The 22,157-nt window shown below is 42.7% G+C and overlaps 1 protein-coding gene across 4 annotated transcripts in view; it reads left to right on the forward strand.

Annotated features, from left to right (window-relative positions):
* FAT3 (FAT atypical cadherin 3) overlaps positions 1-22,157 on the forward strand; it is a 362,716-nt gene that overhangs the window by 147,570 nt on the left and 192,989 nt on the right. For all 4 annotated transcript variants that reach the window (XM_060179643.1, XM_060179646.1, XM_060179644.1 and 1 more), the window contains exon 3: positions 13,977-14,291. In XM_060179643.1, coding sequence (XP_060035626.1) covers positions 13,977-14,291 — 315 coding nt within the window. The remainder of the gene's footprint in view (positions 1-13,976; positions 14,292-22,157) is intronic.

Here is a 22,157-nt window from a genome sequence, read left to right on the forward strand (position 1 = left end):
CCTGAGCATGTAACAGACACTGTGAGCTTTGAGTGTGTGTCAGCCCGTACTCTGGGCACACACACAGGGTGTAGCGGATGGTTTCATACAGGAAGCTCCTATTTGATCTTGACATTGGACTAGCAGGCAGTGTTGTATGGTTGCTAAAAAGGGATCCTACTGAAAAAGGATTTTGTTATATTGTTGGTGGGAATACAAATTAGTACAGCCCCTTTGGAAAATAGTATGGAGAGTCATTAAACAAATAAAACTGGAATTACCTTATGATCCAGCAGTACTACTAGGAGACATTTACCCAAAGGACACAGAAGCACTCATCTGAAGGGAGATAGCCACCCCATGTCCATGGCTGCATTCTTCTCAGTAGTCAGAGAAGGAGTATCCTAAATGTCTACTGACGGATGACTGGAGAAAGAAGTTATGGTATAGGGGTCATCTAGTGGTGCACCTGCTTACAGTGTGCAAGAACCTGAGTTTGAGCCCTAAGACCCCACCTGCAGGGGGAAACTTGTAAGTGGTGAAGCAGTGTTGCAGGTGTCTCTCTCCCTCTCTGTCACCCCCTTCCCTCTCAATTTCTGGATGTTTCTATAAAATAAAATAAAGATAATAAAAAATTAAAACATTAAAAAAGAAGATATATATATATATACTCTATGGAATACTACTCTACTACCAAAAAAGATGATATTATGTCTTCTTTTGGAGCGAAATGGGTGGAAACGGGGTTGCTTATGCTTAGTGAAATAAGTAAAAAGATGAAAGACAGCTACCAAATGGTTCCACTCATAGGAAATCTAAAAAAGTAAAGCACATGAGCTTGCAAAAAAGATAAATGAAGCAGTAACCAAGCTGGAGTCTAAGACTTTGTAAGAACTATGCTTGTTATCATTGGGAGGGTGGGGGCACAGATCTTTGCTGGTGAGTGTGACTTGGACTGTGACCTTATGATCCTATAAGTCACTATTAAAGCATTAATATTTTTCTCTTTTTCATTGTTTAGTGATTCAATATTGATTTATAAGATAATAGGGGTATAATTCCACACCACTCCTATCACCAGAGTTCTGTATCCCCACTTCCCTTCAATGGAAACTGTAGCAGTTCTCCTAAGGTCACAGATCGGAGCTGACTTTATATCTATCACTGTCTATCTATGTCTGTTATACATTGCCTATTTTTCCTGTGGTCTTGCCTTCACTTCCTTAAAGCATTAGTATGTTTAATGGGCCCTGTTGAGCTGTAGTCATTGCTGGGGAAAGGTGTTGAGTATAAAAGAGTGGGTAAAGATCCACCTTTACAGACAAAGGTGCTGTAAGTGAAATGATATAGAACAGAGACAGCACAATAATCATACAGATGGTTACATGTCAGGGTCATATGATAATGACTGAGCTTTTTCCCTTTTTCTATACTTATTTACATTGCTGGTTTTCTCCTTCAGTAAAGTCTGAACGTTTTTTAAAATTTTTTATTTATAAAAAGGAAACATTGACTAATCCATAGGAGAAGAGGGGTACAACTCCACACAGTTCCCACCACCAGAACTCCATATCCCATCCCCATCCCCTGATAGCTTTCCTGTTATTTAACCCTCTGGGAATATGGACCCAAGGTCATTGTGGGATGCAGAAGGTGGAAGGTCTGGCTTCTGTAATTGCTTCCCCGCTGAACATGGGTGTTTACAGGTTGATCATACTCCCAGCCTGTCTCTCTCTTTCCCTAGTGGGGAAGAGCTCTGGGGAAGCAGAGCTCCAGGACACATTGGTGGGGTTGTCTGTACAAGATAGTCTGGTGGGCATCATGCTAGCATCTGGAACCTGGTGGTTGAAAAGAGAGTTAATATACAAAGCCAAATAAATTGTTGACTAATCATGGACCTAAAGGCTGGAATAGTGCAGATGAAGAGTTGGGGGGGGCTCCATTTTGTAGATAGCTAGTAGGCATATTTTAGTTATATTCCAAAGGGCCTGTTTCTATACTAGTGTTGTTTTTTTGTTTGTTTGTTTGTTTTTTTCTTTTTCCTTTTTCCCCTGAGCCTGAAATCTGATATGCAGGTGGATCCAAGTTATTGTCTGGGAGATGATATCATGGCTAGAAAAAGGACCAGAAAGCTGGATCATGGAAGAGAATAGCTCCCTAATATGGGAAAGGGGTATAAATATTGTTGATTGTAAACCCCATTTAAACACAATAATTTTAAATGGTTCAAAAGTTCTGGCTCAGAAAAAGTCCCATCCTCTCTCCTTCCCTCCACTTTCTTCATCTTATTCTACCTGCCTATCTATCACCCCTCTTCCTCCTTTCTGTACTGAAACATGTAAGTGGGGAAATAGTCACATTCCTTTCTTAGTCTGCCATTGCTATCAGAAAACTTCTCCTTTTAAAGAAATAAAATGTGGGCTGGTGACCCAAACCCAGGTTCTTATGCATGGTGATATGTGCTCTTACCTGGGAATAGCAGCACTCAGCCCCTCAATCTTCCTTTCTAGTGGACCCGTATCATTGCCCTGTGTTTGGTGGGCATGCAGGTCAGCACAGACCACAGAAAGGATTGGCAGTTGGAGGGAAATCTGGTTACAGGACACCCAAAATAATGAAATTATTTTCATTAAGGTAGCTTCCAGCCTGGAACTCTACCCCCTTCCTGATGGCAGGCCTTGGTTTCTGGCCCCATGACACAGGAGAGTGATAACTGAAAGCGAAGTGGATGTTTTGAGTCCCGGGGTTCAAGTCCCTAGTCCACACCTGCAAGGGAGGAGTTTCAGGAGTGGTGAAGCAATACTTCAGATGTCTCTCTCTCTCTCTCTCTCTCTCTCTCTCCCCACCCCTTTCAGCTCATCGATATCTCTATCAAGAATGAATGAATAAATAAATAAGAGTGTATTATAAATAAGTAAGGTAAAAAAAAAGTCAGTTCCGTGTGTGTGTGTGTGTGTGTGTGTGTGTGTGTGTGTGTGTGTGTGTGTGCTGAGCCTGCTAAACCCCCCTGTCAGGCAGCTCTACAGAGTGCTGCTAAGCTTAGGAGTGTCTGAGTCCAAAACAGAGGAGGAAGCTGTCCGTTTTCATTGTCTCTAAAGGAAAGCCAGGATTCGGGCTGCTGCCTTGGCTGGCATCTTGTGTGCAGTCTGCCACTGCAGGGCTTGTGCAGTAACACAGAGTGAAGGGGCTGGTCTGTCAGCACACCATTGTTCTCACAGCATGTCGATGCCCCTTCTCCCTCTGCAAAAGCAAAAGCTGCCTCACCAATGGAGTCAGCATACAGGGGAGCAAATATGTGGGGAAGGCAGGAGTAGGATGAGAGCTCCACAGAACACGCTGCCTGTTGGGTTACTCCAGGGACCCCAGGTCTTGGCTCCCATCACTCATGATGGACCTGTGAGCAGGGCAGCAGTGAGTCTTGCTGCCACACTGACTGAGGCCTTCATCAGGCTCTGGGACACTGCATGACACTATCTGCATTGAAGGTAGCAAAGGGGAAGTCCCCAACTCAAAAACAAACCAAGCTCATGACTTTGAGAACATTGGTTTATGAAATAGCATGATTCACTGCTGAATTTCAGAGCCTGTCAGGTGCTGATTCAACACAGATGCAGAGTCAAAAATCAAGGACAATATGACCATCCCATTAGAGTTTCCTCATATCCACAGCAGAGCAGCAGGTCTCTTTGGCTCTTGTGTTTCTTCTTTGGTACAGCTAGTCAGAAGATACTTGTCTACAAAAAAAAAAAAAAAATCAGACACCCCTGGTTGCCCAGCTTTGCCAAATGCTATGGTGTTGGGATGATTACTTCTTTAGCATTTACAGTGCTCCAAAGCCCTAGCCCACCTCAAGCTGGAGGAAAACAAGGCAGAATTGTCCTTTCTGCTGGGAACTCTCAGGAGACACTAAAGCCACAGAAACAAAGAGCCAGGATAAAGATCTGGGAGTTAGCAACCCTTGCTGGGGAGGAGCCCCTCTGAATTCAGGCCCTTGAAAGTAGGAACTGGATAGGGCTGGGGGAGGGGCAGGGAGCCAGGGAGCTGCAGGACCCAGCAGCAGCCTTTTCTGCAGGAAAGCAAAAGAGTGTGCATATTTCAGCCCCCCAATTTGCCTGGCCCCAAACCAATCAGCATTTGAATCTTCTGAGGAAATGTAAAAATGGATTCAGAAGAATACATCGCAGCAACTTTTAGAAATTGAGGAAAGTAATGAAACTATTGAGTTTCCTATTACCAGAGAGCTGATACCAGCCTGCTGAGAGGGGCTACCTGCATGGAATTGCCTCCCTTTTCATGATAATGGACACATGTGGGCAGAGCCGCAGGCAGCCAGGTAATAAAAAACCCTTGCCACTCTCACTCTGCTCCAGGTCCCTGCCTGGCCACTTGATTAGCTGGGCGATTCACTTAAACCCCCAATTTAAGAAGTGCATTTTAAATATATGCTGTTTCAGTATGTGGGCTGCATGGCACATGCAGGTCTGAGCATGACTAGCATATACAGAAGGGCCATGTGAAGCACCGAGAGCACTCGGGTTCCTCCACCATCCACCCTGATCACAGGCTCAGGCTCGTCTGAGCAGCAGTGTTTACACTGGCAGTGGGTATAGATGTGACCACAGGAGCAGGTGTGACAACCTGCTAGCCCTGGAGGGTGAAAATCCCCACTCCTCCCACATTGTAGCCCCATTCCGCCCAGAACAGTGGTCCCGGTGAAGACGGCAGGATCCATCCCTGGTGTAGGGATGAACAGGATGCGAGAGGGCCTAGTAGTTCGTGTGATTCTGTTTAGCCAGGGGTAGCTCATGAGGTCTGGAGCCCAGGAGGGACTCTGTGCTCTCAGCAACGAGCCAGTCCAATTCTTAAATAAACATGCTGTGTAAAAACACATTGGCGGGGGGGGCTGGCAGAATAGCTCCCTTGGATACTGTGCTCTGTTGCCCTGTGCACAACCCATGCTCAAGCCTGGCCCCACCACAGTGAAGAAAGAGTCTGTGCTGTTGTCACTTTTGTTCTCTGCCTTTCTGCCTCTCTGTTTCAATCTAATTTTTTTAAATGCACTAAAGACCAAAGCGATAAATCAGTGTCAGACCATAGAACTGTCATGCCCGAGACTACAGAGGCCCCTAGGTTGAATCCCACCACTTCCATAAGCCAAAGCTGAGCAGTGCTCTGGTCTCTTGCTCTCATTCTGTGGCTCATAAAAATAAATAAATTTTTTTTAGACATGCACTTCTATAACAGGCCAAAGGTCTAACTCAGCAGTTAAGGTGTTCACCATGTAACAGGCTCCGTTGAAGCACCACCACCACGTGGGAGGTGAACTCTCCTTCATGATCGATCCCTGAATGAAGTCTTGCATGTGAGCCCCCAGCTGAGCTGAGCAAATACCAAAGCCAAAAGTGCTTAGGCTTCAGTACTGGGGAAGGCTACCTGAAAAGTGCCTGGAAACTCTTCACACCTTTCTGTGAATGATAGTGACATCAAAATGAAAACGTCACTGTCTTTATATCCACCGAGTGTTGGAAGTTCATGTTTTGACTGATTAGAAACCCGAATTAAATATGTATGCACTTGTTAACAGAGCCTACTAGGGGCATTGGCAAGGGAAATGCTCAGTTTGTTTTGTTTGTCAGCAGCTGTGACACTGAGTTTGGCAGGGTGAAAGGCTCCACATCATTGCACAGAACCCCCAGAGCACTGCCTCATGTAGGAGCTGATGGGCTGCTCTTGGGTGTCTGGGCTCCATTCTCCTGGGGCAGTGTGCCAGTTGCAAGCTGGCATTCAAGGAGGTGACTGCAGGTGGGAAACAGGGGTGCTGTCCCAGTGCGTAACAGTCAGCTGGTTGTTAACAGTGCTGTGGCTTTCCCCTCTCCTATCAAATGGTAGGGCTTTTTCTATGAGAGCAATGCACATATAATTTCCTAATATTTGTGTGTCGTTTTCGACGGGTTATGTTGATTTCACCGGGCTGGCTTCACGGGCGGGTAACAGACGACCAGGGATTCATGGTTGAGCTGTAGGCAGTATCTCTTTATTCATGCAGGACGCAGCACAATCTAAGACGAGCTAAGTTAAACTCAAAGTAAAGTACTCTAAAACTCACAATGCTGTCTTTATATATACTTCCCAAGTAGGGTGGAAACAGGATGTGACATAGAGAGGGTGGAGAGAAAAGTGACTGGTGAAAATCAGAGTGTGACAAAGAGGGGGCAGATTAGGCGAGAATCCTATCACTGAACCACAAATGCCCTGGAGGGAGGGTGGAACTTGTTAACAGTAAATAGAATGAAGTGGTTATGTAAATAGAATAGTGTTAAGCAGGGGGGATTTAAACCAAATGAAACAGAAGGGGTCTCATGTATACCAACATTTGTGAAGTATAATATATATACATATGTAGAGCATATTACAACTGGCATGTGCTTCATGCTGGGATGATATAATTCCAGCTCAAGCTCTGCAGAGTTCTAGAAAATAAATAAATATTGCCTGTATGTCTTCTCATACAATTAAATATTAAGGTGCCCAGAGAATTACTGTTACTACCTTATCATTCAGCAAATAAAGAGGAATCATGAAAAGAAAAACTTTATATATGTAAATATATCTTGCAAACAAAAAGTACAAAAATCCCAAATGGAGCAGGGGTAGACAGCATAATGATTATGGAGAGACTCTCATGCCTGAGGCTCCAAAGTCCCAGGTTCAATCCCCACACCATCACTACTATTACCAGAGCTGAGCAGTGCTCTGGTAATAAAAAAAAAAAATGCAAATGTATTTCTAAAAGTATTTGACAGATAACACATTGCTTTTTCTTATTTCTTATTTCTTTATTGGGGTATCAATGGTTTACCATCAACAGTCAAATACAGTTGTTTGTACTTGAGTATTCAACCCCCATTAGGTCCTCCTCTGCCATCATGTTCCAGAACCTGAACCCCTTAACCCCCTCCCCAGAGTCCTTTACTTTGATGCAGTTCACCAACTCCAGCCCAAGTTCTGCTTAGTGTTTTCCCTTCTGATCTCATTTTTCAACTTCTGTCTATGAGTGATATCATCCCATATTCATCCTTTTGTTATAGATAACACTTTTATAAGTATTGGGAAAATGTGAGCATCTTTTTTTGCCTCCAGGGTTATTGCTGGGGCTCAGTGCCTGCACCATGAATCCACTGCTCCTGGAGGCCATTTTTCCCCCTTTTGTTGCCCTTGTTGTTGTAGCTTTGTTGTGGTTATTATTCTTGTTGTTGATGTTGTTCATTGTTGGATAGGACAGAGAGAAATGGTGAGAGGAGGGGAAGACAGAGAGAGGGAGAGAAAGACAGACACCTACAGACCTGCTTCACCGCGTGTGAAGCTACTCCCCTGCAGGTGGGGAGCCAGGGGCTCGAACCAGGATCCTTGCGCCTGTCCTTGCGCTTTGCACCATGTGTGCTTAACCCGCTGTGCTACCTCCTGACCCCCATGAGCATCTTAATTGAACCCACTTTGAGCATTTCAGTGACAGGTGAAAATGTGATCAGTGGAAAGAATCTCCCTCTGGAACACTCCGCCAGAGCACTGAACAACAAAGCTTGGGACTTGTGGGAAGCTTCTGTGGAAAGTTTGTTGCTTAGATACTACCAGTCACACACTCCTACTCCCGACTCAGTATTTGTGAGTAGACAGAGGTCAGACCCTGTTGACCCAGAAACAAAGTGAGGAAGAAAGGCATAGATGCCTTCCTGGCACACATGGAAAATTCTAAGCTGGGGTAGGAAAGACTAGAGCTGTCACAGGTGAACAGAGCATTGCACACTTATTCTATTCTATTCTGGGATGTGGGTGAGGCTGCTGGTAGAAACAGAATTCAGGATGAGAGAGAAGACTTGTTTGTCTCAGTGTCAGCTCCAACTCCACGGTAGAGGAAGGGAACCAGACTCAGAGTCAGGGAGAGGGCAGGACAGGAGGGTTGTGGAGTGGCTGTTTTCACTAGGAACTATTACCCCTGATGATCTTTGAGCCCCCTGATCTGAATCATGAGGCCAACTGTTCTCATGAGAAATGTGGCTTCTACTGCAGCCTGTGTGGCAGGAGTGTGTATGTTTAGTGTCTGCTCTGTGGCAGGCATTTGTGGGAAGGGGGACCACTATGTTAAGCTGCCAGACAGAGACCACCTCTGGAGCCACTAGTGACAAAAGCAGGCAGAAGACACAGTTTTCTGGGGCCAACATGGCAGAAATGAGTTGGTTAGTGAACCAGGGACATGCCCCGGACATTTCTGTTATGCGTGGTTTTTGTTTTTTCTGAATCCAGACAATCTATGCAGAGAATCATTATTGTGTATATTCTTTTTTTTAAAAAAAAGTGCTTTTTAATGATTTTTACCATCAATACTGAGAACTCAAATAAGAAAGAATAATATTCACTCAGTGGTTTATGCCCAACTAAGAACAATCTCTATCAATGTGAAAAATATTGTCTTCGGGCAGGATATACCATGTGGGTTTGCTTATATAAATTAAGGATAAGTGGCCATACTTTGGCTAGCAACAGGTCTCAAACTTGGCAGAGTCAAGGTTTGAGAACTGAATATTCTTGGCGGGGGTAGATAGCATAATGGTTATGTAAAGAAACTCTCATGCTCAAGGCTCCAAAGTCACAGGTTCAGTCCCATAAGTCAGAGCTGATCAGTATTCTAGTTAAAAAAAAAAGGGGGGGGATGGGGAAGGAGAGAATGAGAACTGAGTATTCCATTTGCTGGTTGAGCCATCTGTAGCAAGATTTAGTTTAAGTAAACTAAATCTCTGTTATCTTATCTGTAGTAGCAGGATAAAAGTAGTGATGATGTCTAGATAAGATGGTGAGCCTGTTGTGCTAATTATTGGGTTGTCAGAAAAGCCATGAGGCATTTTTGCACAGAAGAACACACAAAAAAGCATCATGACTTTCCCAACAACCCAGTATTTTACTGTGTACATAAATCAAGTCACCTCTGCCTTGTCAGTCTATGTATGTTCACTGTTCCTCTGTAAAGCTGGCAAGTAAGTAAATAAATTAACCCTGGTGCTGGGGGTGCGCTAGGTCACCAGACAATGCTTGTTCCTCCTGCCGCCTCTCCTGTGCAGTGTGGGAGCTGAGAGCAGGTCCCTTATCCCTGGGGTGACAGGTTTGGGCCATGGGATGACTGCCAGCTGTGAAGGAGCAGGCCTACAAGAAAGGATCCTCTCTTCAACTGGTTTCTGTGTTTTCCTTCCTATCCCACTCTGCTTAGAATTCAAGCACCACAAAGGGAAGATGACAAAACATGAGAAAAGAAAAACTAAAGAAACAAGGCAAACTCAGATAATAACCCATATAAATAATAAGAGAACAAAAATACTTCTATTTTGATAATCATCCTAAATGTTAACAGTTTGACTTTACTAATTAAAAGGGATAGAACAGCTAAATAAATCAAAAAACAAAATCCAATTTTTTCCTAGAAAAAATTTTTTTCTGCCACCAGGGTTATTTCTAGTGCTCCATGCAAGCACTATGAATCTGCCACTCCCAGTGGCCATATTTTGCTTTTTTAAATTATTTTTATTGAGTAGGACAGAGTGAGTGATATTAAGAAGGAAGGGATACACACACACACATACACAGAGAGACCTGCAGACCTACTTCACCACTCATGAAACATCCCTTCTGCAGGTGGGGAGTGGGGGCTCAAATCCAGATCTTTAGGCATGGTAATGTGTGTACTTAACCAAGTACACCACTTGCCCAACCCCCTCTACATAATATTTTGATAATGGTTCCATATCCAAGGTATATAAAAAAAATATTTGAAACTCAACCCAACCTGACTACAAATGGGCAGAGGATCTGAATAAACATTTCTTCAACGAAGACATACTACCAGGCACATAGAAACATGATCTTTATCCTTTTATTAGGGAGATTCAAATCAAAGTCACAAGGAGACACCACCTCACACTTGTGGGAATAGCTGTTATCAAAAGACAGTAAACAGCTTATCTTGGAAAGAATGTGGGGAAAAGAGAACCCTCCTACTCTGCTGGTGGAAATGTAAATTAGTACAGCCATTGTGGAAAGCAGTGTGGAGGTTCCTCAAAATAGTAAGAATAGGAGTTCCACATGATTCAGTTATGCCACATCTGGGAATTTGCCTGACTCTGAAGTCACTAATTCAAACAGATGCACACACTCTGTATTGGCTGTGGTGGCGTTTGCAGTAGCAAAACCATGGTAACACCCCGAAGAGCACTCAGCGGGTGAAGATGTGAGTGTTCATACAAACAGCAAGAAAAGGGGGAGGTTTTGCCTTTGCCGGATCAATGGAAGGCAATGAAGTGGCCCTGGACAGGTGCACTGTCACTCTGTGTGCTCACAGATCAGCAGACACGGGGTGCACAGTAGTCACAGGACTAAGAGAGTATGTGATTGGATTAAGCGATATCTCTCTCTCTCTTGTTCTTTGGTGGATGATTGCTGGTTACAACTTTAACTCTACTGTTCCATAGGGAAATTTGCCAGTAATCCTATTAAGAGTCAAGATTCTCCTGTTCATAGTATATTAAAATAGTGAAAACACAAGTTATATACTAGGGGGAAATATTGGCAAATCACATATCTGATAAGGAACTTGTATCCAGAATATATAGAGAACTCAGTACAATACACAATAGTAGTAAACCACTCAACTTTTAAATGGATAAGATGTTTGAACATATAACCAGAGATATGGAGGGAAATAAGCTCTCTTAGAGGTACTCATCATCATTAGAGAGACAAAAGTGTAAACTATAAGATCCACTATGTAACTATCAGAATATCTACAGTGAAAAGGCACCTTTCTATGGGTAGTAAAAATGTAGGACTGGCCAGAACTGCACATCCCATGTGGTCAGAATTTAACCAGTGCAAACAGCCAGTTAAGTCAAAAAGCCTTTCATTGCGAATAATTATAGTAATAGAACACTTTCATTTTTACAATTATAGATGAATGTTTTTAGAGATTTTATCCGTAATCTCTGAAAACTGAAAGCTTAATTTTCCACTAAGTCAAGAGTTACAAAAATAGTCAAATGTTCATGTAATGGAATATTTCTCCCAAAGTAAAGTTGTATTGTTGTATTACAACATGAATGAAATTCAAAATAGTTACTGAGCATGAAAGCAGTCAGAGAAGAGTACACACAGGATGATTCATTTCTCTTAAACTCCAGAAAATATGCACTAATTTGCAATGACAGAAAGTTTATCTGGTAGAGTAGAATTAAAAATAAGAGGACAGTTTAGAGAAGAGGGATGGGATTGTTATCTTGAATATGGTAGTGATTTCAAGGTTATAAAAACTGATCAACTAATTTACTTTAAATATGGGTTTATTGATGTCATTGCACCTCAGTTTTTTATGCATTTTATTGATCACACATGAAGGGGTTTCACATGAGACGAAAAGAGGAGAAGAAGAAGTCAGAGCATGCTCTGGTACATGCAGTGCTGGGGACTGAATCCATCTGGAGCCTCAGGTCTACAAGCCTGTGACTCTACTAGTTGAGCCATATATCCAGGTGTTGTACTTTAGTTATATATATATATATATACATATGAAGTATTGACAAGACCATAGGATAAGAGGGGTACAGTTCCACATAATTCCCACCACCAGAACTCCCTCTGGGAGTATGGACCCAGGATCATTATGGGGTGCAGAAGGTGGGAGGTCTGGCATCTGTAATTGCTTCCCTGCTGAAGATGGGCATTTTTTGGTTTTGTTTTTTTTTTTTGTAAGAATGCAGCATTACTGAGCTGAGGATCACGTTGTGATCTTGGCAATCCTTCAACAACCTCAAAAGTGGCATTTTTGTTTTTGTTTGATCAATAGTGCCATTTGGGTTTGCAATTTTGGTTGTGAGAAGTGGCCCATAACGAGGTATGAGAGCAGAGAAGGGTTGGGGAGCTGCAGTCACTAGACAGTAGATATGGTACTGGGTTCCTGTAGAGGCTTGAAGGAGTCCTACCATAATTGCCAACACATTTCAGAGTCTTTTTAATTTTTCCTCAAATTTTGCAATCAGAAGCCTGATGCCTAAACACTATATTCCAAATACGTATTTGAACTTCTAGTTAATGAGTAAAGTTAGCCATATACATGTTAATTTTAATGAGAACTAAGTTCTAGAGAATATGTCTGATCCTTCATCAAATTATAGAATAAAATTCCACACCTGTATTTTAATTTGCACTAATGAATGCCTTTCATTCAAGGACTTCTCAAAGTTAGTTCATGTCTAAAGTCTGATATACCATCTTCTAGTTGGACAGGTGAAAGAAAAGAGAATTAAATGGCTTCCAGGGACCACAGAACAAATTTTAACTGCAAATCCTTCTCTGTGTAGTCACAAGTGTACCAGGCATTACTTTACTCAAAGAACCCATCACATTCTGTCTGTAGTCAGCATCTTCTATATTTCCCGTATTTCTCCCTACTCTTATTACCTGGCAGCTATTCTTCTCAGGCCATGTTGGCATTTTCATTTTGATTTCCAGAGGCCACCCAGGAGTCCACAGCAGTGCTTAATTCTCTGTGCTTCCACTGAGACCATTTAAGCATATCTTTTGCCATATGGCATAAAACTGGACTAGGTTCTTTGGTGGGTAACTATGGGGCTGAAACGTCACCATCGTATCTCTTGACTAATTTAGCTGTTTTCTGGTCACTTCCTGGTTAGCTCTGTGTCAATCATGAAATGAGAAGGGTGTACGGGAACAGGTGAGGCATTTTTCCTCACTTAGAGTGATTTTCCACAGTCTCTCTCACAGCAAGTTATAGTTTACTCAGCCCTCTGTGGAGTTGTTGAGGGTTCTAGAGCTCATGCATTAAGTAGTTAGTATGTTTCTTCCCCTTACTGTTTGTATTAAATGTGGCATATGATTTTCAAGGAGACGGTATAAGTCAGTCCTGCATCTTTGCATTCAGTATTTTTCATCCTAAGGGGCATCTTAAAAGTCTTTTTCATTTTTGTAGATGAAAACATAAAATAGTTTACCTCTGGACAGCGTTCCCCTCCATAAGAAATTAGTTAAGTACCAAGTCATCAAAAGGTTTCATGGTTATAAAAAACTGATATTATGCTGACTTTCTATGCAATGGAGTATTGTAAATTATCTTAGTAAGGGGTTTGGGGGTTGGGGCTGATTGCAGCACATAGAAGGAATCACTGCAGGAGCTGGGAACTGGTTTAATTAATAATAATTTAATTATTTAAATTATTAACTTATTAGGGTGGAACAGGTAAAAAGCAAAATAAGTACTTATCATCAAGGGTTAAGCGTACGCTAGATCTATAAAGTCTGACTATGGTTATCAAACTTTAGTCCCATAAGATAAACAATTACAAGCTCTGGTAAAGGCTGCTCATGGCTGTAGAGGGGTCTAAAAGTTTACCAGCTAGCAGAGTCACACGTGTTCAGTTCCCAGGAGAAGCAGCCATGGCACACCTGACCAGAAGAAGCTTCTGACCAGGAGAGGAAGCAGCAGCCAACCAAAGAGGCTCAGGTGCTCCAAGTCCCGTGCTTTTTATACACTCCCTTCTCTGAAGCACCTCCTCAGGGTGATGTCATTTGTATGCTAACAGTCCCAAACTCCTACTGGGGTCACCACAATGGAGGAAGTATTTGACAACTCAGCACTTGATTCATACTATTCAGAGAAGTTGTTGTTGTTGGTGGTGGTGGTGGTGGCAGCAGTGCTGGCAGCGGTGGCAGTGGTATGTGTGTATGTGTGGTCTGACCCCAAAATGCACATAAAGTATTTATGAATGTAATTATAAAAGAACTAATTAGTATGGCCTTGCAGGGGACAGTTTTCTTATATAAAGAGAAACACTTTAATTTAACCTTTACTATGTATTTTTCTCCTGTGCTATGATTACTTAGCACAGCCCTTCTGATGTGTGTTATTTTGCTGAAGCAGCCATGCTTTCTCTGCTCTCTCTTAGGAGTCATCTCTACTGCTGACATTCTTGATCGAGAGACAATGGGGTCATACTGGCTGACAGTGTATGCCACAGATCGAGGCGTTGTCCCTCTCTACTCCATGATTGAGGTCTACATTGAAGTTGAAGATGTGAATGACAATGCCCCACTGACCTCAGAACCCATTTATTACCCTGCTGTCATGGAGAACTCTCCAAAGGATGTGTCTGTCATTCAGATCCAGGCTGAGGACCCTGACTCTAGTTCCAGCGACAAACTGACATACAGGATTACAAGTGGAAATCCTCAAAACTTTTTTGCCATCAATATCAAAACAGGTAAGAGCACTCTTATATGGCTTTCTTAGTTGATAGTCCAGATTTTAAACCCATCAGACTGAAACTAGTCTCACCACTAATTGATTTGATTTGGTGAGGATTGGCATCCTCCTTACTAAGGGGTCTTCTGAAAAGGCAGGCTCCCTGCCTTCCCGGTTAGTATGTTTTCCTTTCAGGGCCACTAACACAAAATGATCTGGTAGAGTGTAAAGACTTTCATGGAAGATATTAGGCTTGACTTCCTCATACTCATCAGAAGTAGTGCTGAGTACCTGCTCTGAGGACCTGCTGCCCCTTTTTCTTGGTTGAGTGAGAATCCCCGGGCCCATGGAGGGCGCTCTGTGTGAGCTGGCTTTCTCACTCTTTTTTTTTTTTTTTTGCTTGGACGGTCCTTGCTTGGCTTTAGTCCAGCTTTATAAAAAACAGTCTCTTTAAAACCTCACATTTACCTGCAGATTTCTGTGATTCGGCACTACCCCTTAGTGTAGTGCTAATATTCAGATGAGCTTCCAGAACAGGAAGCTCATCTAATTGTCTGGTCTTTTATTCACAAAGTTTCTACAGATCATAATGAAAGCTTAATAGGGTCAAGAGAGTTTAAAGTGGTTTAGTTTGAATGAGATTTTAGAAAATGGAAAAATGCTTTTCAGTATCTTAAGAGTTCCTTTCTTGTGATTTGTCTCTCTTATGTCTAAACAAGAGACTAAGATGCTCAATAATAGTAGTGATGGATAGAGTCTGAATTCTTTGAAATTTAGGGAAATGCAAAAAAGATATCACTGCCGTTTTATGCTGGACAAGTGAATTGACACTGGTCAGGTTAGAGTAGGTATGGATATGTTCAACATTCCCAACAAGCCACTTACTGGTCAAAGTGATGGTCACTCCTATGCCCATAAGAGTTAAAACTGAAACATACAGCTGACCCCAAACATTTATAAAATGTTAGATTCTCATTAACATCATGAGAATAAATTAACATAATTTAAGGAGAGTGCCAAGTTATTTTTAAACTGTTGGCCCAGCCTTTTTATCAAGCAGACTTTAGCATTCTAACATTCTTGAATCAGGATTTGGCTTGCTTTTTGCTCTCTAAAAAAGGGTGACCATCAGTCATCTTTCAGATTGAGGTCTGCCTGAACTCAAAGACCAACCTCTGAGATTTGGAGTACAGCTCAATCTTTCAGAGCCCCATGAAGAAGGGTAAATTTCTCCTGCACTTGAGGACCTCTCCACTGTGCTGGGAACTCCTCTGAATTCTTTCTCTTTAGCAAAGAGCTCTGCAGAATGTAGTGACAGAAATAAACTCAGATACTCAGAGAGAGAGAAACAGAAAGAGAGAGACACAGACACAAACACAGACACACACACACACACACACAGAGAGAGAGAGAGAGAGAGAGAGAGAGAGAGAGAGAGAGAAAGTAAAGAGATATATAAATCCTCACATTTCACTGTTTCTGTGTAATAGGAACATCCCAGTCAGAGTCTGAATTTTCCATCTTGATTTGATTACCATGTGAGTCTCTACTAGTGAACCATACCCCTTTTAGGTAACAATCACTGCAGAGGACAATTTCAATTCTTTCCTTCCTCTTCTTAGTACTGAAAATGAAGAGTCAACATCACAGGGGGAAAAAAATGGTTTGCATCTGAAGAACATAGAATACATATTATATACAAGAAGAGTTTTTAACTCACATACCTAAAGCCGAATTTTATACAGCTCATAAATATTCACACAGTTATGTTCAGAACGTCCTTGGCTCATGTTACATAAGAGCAACTCCTACCTTTATTTATTGTTTCATTTTGAATTTGGAAGTTTTTCCCTGTTACAAGAGGAGACTTACAAGAGGAGACTCCAAATAATACCCCTCTGCCTTTTAGTGTTGGTGCAAGACAGCAGGTAATGCTAGGGGGGGATCATAGGTCTAGGCCATAGGTCAGCAGATGATCACTGCCTGGCAAGCATGAGCTGACCGTTGTTGAGTGATCTGCACTTGTAAGACATCAGCAGTGATGCTGGTGTTGTCCCCTGAGGTCCTGGTAGTCAGGGCCCTAGACTGTACTAGCCAAAGAAGCAAAAGCTGGGGGTGAGCTGGCCAGCTCTGTAATATAGGCTTACATACTTGCCAAGTTGTACTATCTAGTAATTAAAAAATTAAATAACTTTTGTGGACTTTGGGGCTTTAACAAATGGCAGCTTTGTCACATAAGTTATTTAGGTACATAAAAGCCACAGGCAAAACGGGCAGAGGGAAAACACCATGGCTGGCCATGTGGCAGGGAACAGTGAGTCCTTAAGCTAGTTAGCAGCTTTTGGCTGCAGGTGTTCAGGCCAGGGAGGCAGCATGGCAGGTCTGGGGAGAAGGCCAGCAGATGAGGGCAACAGGAACAGAGGCCACTGGGAGAAGAGCCGCAGAGGGCCGAGCAGCTGCCAGGCATTCGCTTAGACAGTCTCTTGTACCCACAATCCCTTGTGAATTTGCGTATGCCTATTATAGTTGTATGCTAGGCAGGCTGATGTCAGACTGCCATGCACCCTGTGCTAGTTACGTTCATGTCCCAACAGTGCTGGGGTTTTGACATTTGATTGTTAATTTAAAAAGCTCTCTTCACTCAAGAACGGCCTCCCCCATAAACTCTCAAAGGTCAAAGGTCATTGCTTATACTCCTGTTTTGTGAGGTGGAGAAAAATGAAAGTCCTGACTCTTACTGTCTGTTAGCAAATTTCACTAATTCCTGAGACTTTTAGTTGATGAAAGGGCTGGGTCATATGATGTTTGGATATATATGTATTATTTCAAGTACATAGAACGAAACAGAGTTTGTTACTAAGTGAAACACTGACCCACTTTAGTGAACAATCAGACATTGGATATAAAGAATAGTCCCTGAGACAGCAGTGCTCAGAAATAATTTTGTCTCTTAAGCACTGTAATGTTTATGCACAACACCAGTAGTAATCTACTTAGAGAAGCATCTTTTCCTGGAAACAGAAGGAAATTTTTACTTTCTGTATAAGCACAGATTACACACATACCCAAGGTGAGTAACAGAGGACCAAGGGTACACATATTGGCTTTTTCTGGAGTGGAGACTGTAGAAATCTCTCGCTTCTGACTATTCCTTATACCTGCTTAAGATTTAAGCTCTCCTGAGTGGACAGAAGTAGCCTAGGCTGGTGAGAGACATGCACAAGGCAGATAAAGTATTGAATGCATATGCATGAAACTGTACATCACCTTGGCTCCTGCATTCAACCATGAAAGAAGTCCTTGTCCTGTAGGACACTGTGTTGTGTTAATTTAATCCAACAAGTCCAGCAGAATGAATCAGTTGTACAGATTCATCATAGCTGGTTGTTTAAATTCAGTAGTGACCTTTCCTCCCTGTGGATATGCTCTAAAGGAATAAGGGCAGAAGGGGCTTTTCTGCACCATGTTATGCCCCCATTTGATGAACTCATAGCTCTGGGTAGGGGCCAGGGACACTGAGGGTGCGAGGGCTTGGTCAGAGAAGGCCATTGCAGGGGGACACTCTGTCCTGATGTGCCCTGGAGCTCTTGCTTCATGTGGTCAGACTTCCTTTTTTTTTTTTTTTTTTTTTTGTCTCCAGGTTTATCGCTGGGGCTCAGTGCCTGCACTACCAATCCACTGCTCCTAGAGGCTATTTTTTCCCTTCTGTTGCCCTTGTTGTTTATCACTGTTGTTGTTATTACTTTCGTTGTTGTTGGATAGGACAGAAAGAAATCAAGAGAGGAGGGGAAGACAGAGAGGGGGAGAGAAAGACACCTGCAGACCTGCTTCACCTGCTTGTGAAGCAACCCCCTGTAAGTGGGGAGCTGGGGACTCGAACTGGGATTCTTGAGCTGGTCCTTGTGCTTCATGCCATGTGTGTTTAACCCACTGCACTACCACCCAGCCCCCTAGACTTCCTTTTTAAAATTAATTGCTTCATTCTGCATCACTAGGACTGCACACATATGTGATTTCAGTACTGCAGGTCAGCTTTTTCAGATAGTGGGATAGAAAGTAAGACTATAAAGTCAGACTATGCTATCAAGCTTTATTCTGGGTCTCAGCACTCCTGTATGATGGTGAGGTAGGGGAGTCAAACCGGGGCTGAATGCAGGACAAGGTGGAGACCCTAACTGGTGAGCTACCTTGATGGTGCTCCAGACTTGCTCTGAATATTGGTTGTTAATATCGTGCTCATTTCAGAGCCCCTCAACTACAAACCTGGTGGTCTCTTTGCCAGTATGATGTTTTGTTGATGGGCTATCCTCAGCACTGTGAGATGCTTGATGGAAAGCTTGGCCTCCACTAGATACCAGCAGTTCCCCACCCCAATCCCAGACATTCTCCAGTGTGTGTGAGGAGGACTTTGTGCAAAATTGCCTCCTTTGAGAACCACTGAACAAATGTGGAATTCTCAGTAGAATTCTGCTCCATGTGTCCATTAGCAAAGCTTCCTGAACAACATGAATGGCTGTTTATGAAGTGCAGTGGTGCTAACAGCAAAGTGCTGGGCAAACACATCCCCAGCAAGGACATTTATAGGGTCAGTGGGTACACTGTCACAGACTAGCAGAGAAGTGCTAGTCAGACCATGGTAAGCTGTCACCTCACGGCTCTGAGAATAGACTCTTAAAAAACCTTAAACAAAAACTGTGGGTGAAGGTGTGGACAAAAGGCAGCCTATATGCTGTTGGGCCATGGAAATTGGCCTCTGTGAGACTAGAGAGTCTATAAGTTATTGAAGCAGACACACTGCATGATCCAGCAGTTCCACTCTTAGTATCTGTGTGAAGAACACAAAGCTAATTTGAAAACATAGTGTGCACTCCTGTGTTAATTGTAGCATGGCTTACAGTAGCCGAGATGTATGTGCATGTATGTGAGTTTAGAGATGAACGTGTAGATGTGTATACTGATAATGGAAGGAAAAAGCGTGGGAGAGCCACCATTCTCCATTCTCTCTGGCTCCAGGTTCTTGGTATTTTAAAGGTCCTGTGCATACTTAAAATAAATTCATTAGGGGAAAAATGAACAAAATAATACGAAAGCTTCCAACAGAATGGATGTGTATATGACTATCATTCACTCAGCTCTTAGTACCTGGGGAAGATTTGGCTGGTGACCATTTATCATCAGAGCCAGGTGTGAACAGTGTTCTCTAGGAAACAACATGAGGAGATTCATAGGAGGCCTCCAGGGTTTATTACCTTGAAATCTTTAAGCAGCTTTAAATCCTATTCATGTTTAATGTCAGACTTCTGACAGATGAATTTGTGGATTATTTCTTTTCTGGAACAAAGGTGGAGACTTAAAAAAAATTTTTTTTATTTTGGCTTGGATTGGGGTTGTGGCATCCTATATCTGTATCAAGGTTGCCTGAGGTCTCTTTTGACATCTTCTGAGTTCAATTAGGGACTCTGTAACATGGACCAGTGCCCATATCTCTGTCTTTGGCCATCATGGGATTTGAGGACTTAGTTGAATGGGAATTGCTGTCATCACCAGGGAAGGATGGAACACTGAGACCTCCACATGAAGGCAGGTGTCGTGCACAGAACTTCTGGCTAGACATCTCTCTGGGCTTTGTCCCACTCAAGAGAAATAGGCTTGGATTTTTAATTAATTTCACTATTACTTGAAATAAAGATTTTTTTAAAAATTTTATTTTATAAAAAGGAAACACTGACAAAAACTATAGGATAAGAGGGGTACAACTCCACACAATTCCCACCACCAGAACTCTGTATCCCATCCCCTCCCCTGATAGCTTTCCTATTCTTTATCCCTCTGGGAGTATGGACCCAGGATCATTGTGGGATGCAGAAGGTGGAAGGTCTGGCTTCTGTAATTGCTTCCCCACTGAACATAGATGTTGGCAGGTGGATCCATACTGCCAGCCTGTCTCTCTCTTTCCCTAGTGGGGAGGAGCTCTGGGGAAGTGGGGCTCCAGGACACATTGGTGGGGTCATCTGCCCAGGGAAGTCTGATTGGCATCATGTTAGCATCTGCAGCCTGGTGGCTGAATAAAGAGTTAACATATCAAGCCAAAAAAATTATTGACTAATCATGAACCTAAAGGCTGGAATAGTTCAGATGAAGAGTTGGGGGGGTCTCCATTTTATAGATAGTAGGCCTGTTTTAGTTATATTCCAAAGGGCCCATGACTATACTTGTTTGTTTGCTTGTTTGTTTGTTTGTTCCTGAGCCTGTCATCTGTTATGCAGGTGGATCCAAGTTATTGTCTGAGGAGATGATGTCATGGCTGGAAAAAAGGCCATAAAGCTGGATCAGGGAAGAGAGTAGCTCCCAAATATGGGAAAGGTGTGTAAATATTGTTGACTGTAAACCCCATCAATTTGATGTGATCTGGGGCCCATATTCATCTTAGGAGCCTGTGTGACCTCTGCATTCCTGTAGATCTGAGCTCACATTTTGTGGTCATGAGTAGGAACATTCCAAGCTGCCCCAATTTCAGAACCCATCTTCCTCAGGTGTAGCATAGTGTATCCTTCGGAGGATAGAACATTCTCTGCCATTGTTGATCCACATTAAGGCTGGTTTTATAACTGAATTACAGGTAGGGAGGGACAATTTGAGTTGTAGGGAGCAGTGACTGAACAGACACAGCTGAGCCTGCCCTGAGGGTTTCCAGCAGGGCATCCTTGTGGCTTGTACAGTGTTCAGTCATCAAGGCTGCTCCTCTTACTGGCTGACCTGGTGCCTGTGCTCCTAGATTCCAGCCTGCCCTGGAGCTTGACTACTGGTGTAACTGCTCCTGGAAATGACTCACAATTATTTGGGAGGGTGGTAGAGTCACGTAAATAAAGCCGATGATGGAGTTATATATTTGCACACATATATAGAAGAGATTGATTAAGGTCATAAATTTCTCCTTTATTATTATGTGGACATTAATTTCACAGCAATAATTTGTTGTACTGGTTTATTACTTTCTTCTGCTCTGAGAGAAACTCTGAATTTTAATTGAAACCAATGCCTGTCCCTTCATTCATACACACCATCATTAGGGCACACCTGTGTGTTCCCAGGCATGAGGGAAGGTAGAAGAGGAACCTTTCCCTGACCACAGGGCTGCCCCATGGCTTGAGCTTGTAACGCTGCCACATGTTAGTCTGATGGGATCCCACCTCACACCTGGGAAGACCTTGGGATCCCAGAGCTGTGAGTTGCCCAAGATCAACAGATGGTCAGTGAAGACCCAGGGCTGGTCTCACTAATGGCCCCAATGCTGAAGACAAGTACCCTTGAATTGGGAAACTTAGTATGTACACCTTTGTTAATTATAGCATGACTCAGCATGTACACCTGTGTTAATTATAGCATGACTTAGTATGTACACCCGTGTTAATTATAGCATGACTTACAGTAACCAAGATGTGTGTATGTATGTGGGCTTAGAAATAAATGTGCAGATGTGTATATTAATAATGGAATGAAAAGACACAGAAAAGCCAGCACTCTCCATTCTTTTTATTATTATTAGTGATTTAATATTGATTTGCAAAATTACATGTCAACAGGGGTATAAATCCACTCCATTCCCAACACCAGGGTTCTGAATCTTCAGTCACCTCACTGCAAGCCACCACATGGGCCAGCCATCATCTCTCTAATTATCTGTCCATATTTATACATAATTGCCCCATTTTTCTGCCTGATCCAATCCTCTTCTCCTCCAGTACACTCATGACAATATTACTACCTCCATATGGCCCTCTCCTTTTCCTCCTCTCTCTGGGTGCTGATGAAGCTGGAGCTCAGAGCCCTCTTATCTTCCTCCTATCACTTTTCCCCCACTGGGAGTATGGATCAAGGTTGTTTT

The sequence above is a fragment of the Erinaceus europaeus genome, chromosome 20 (assembly GCF_950295315.1).
Source record: "Erinaceus europaeus chromosome 20, mEriEur2.1, whole genome shotgun sequence".
NCBI classification, from domain to species: Eukaryota; Metazoa; Chordata; class Mammalia; order Eulipotyphla; family Erinaceidae; genus Erinaceus; species Erinaceus europaeus.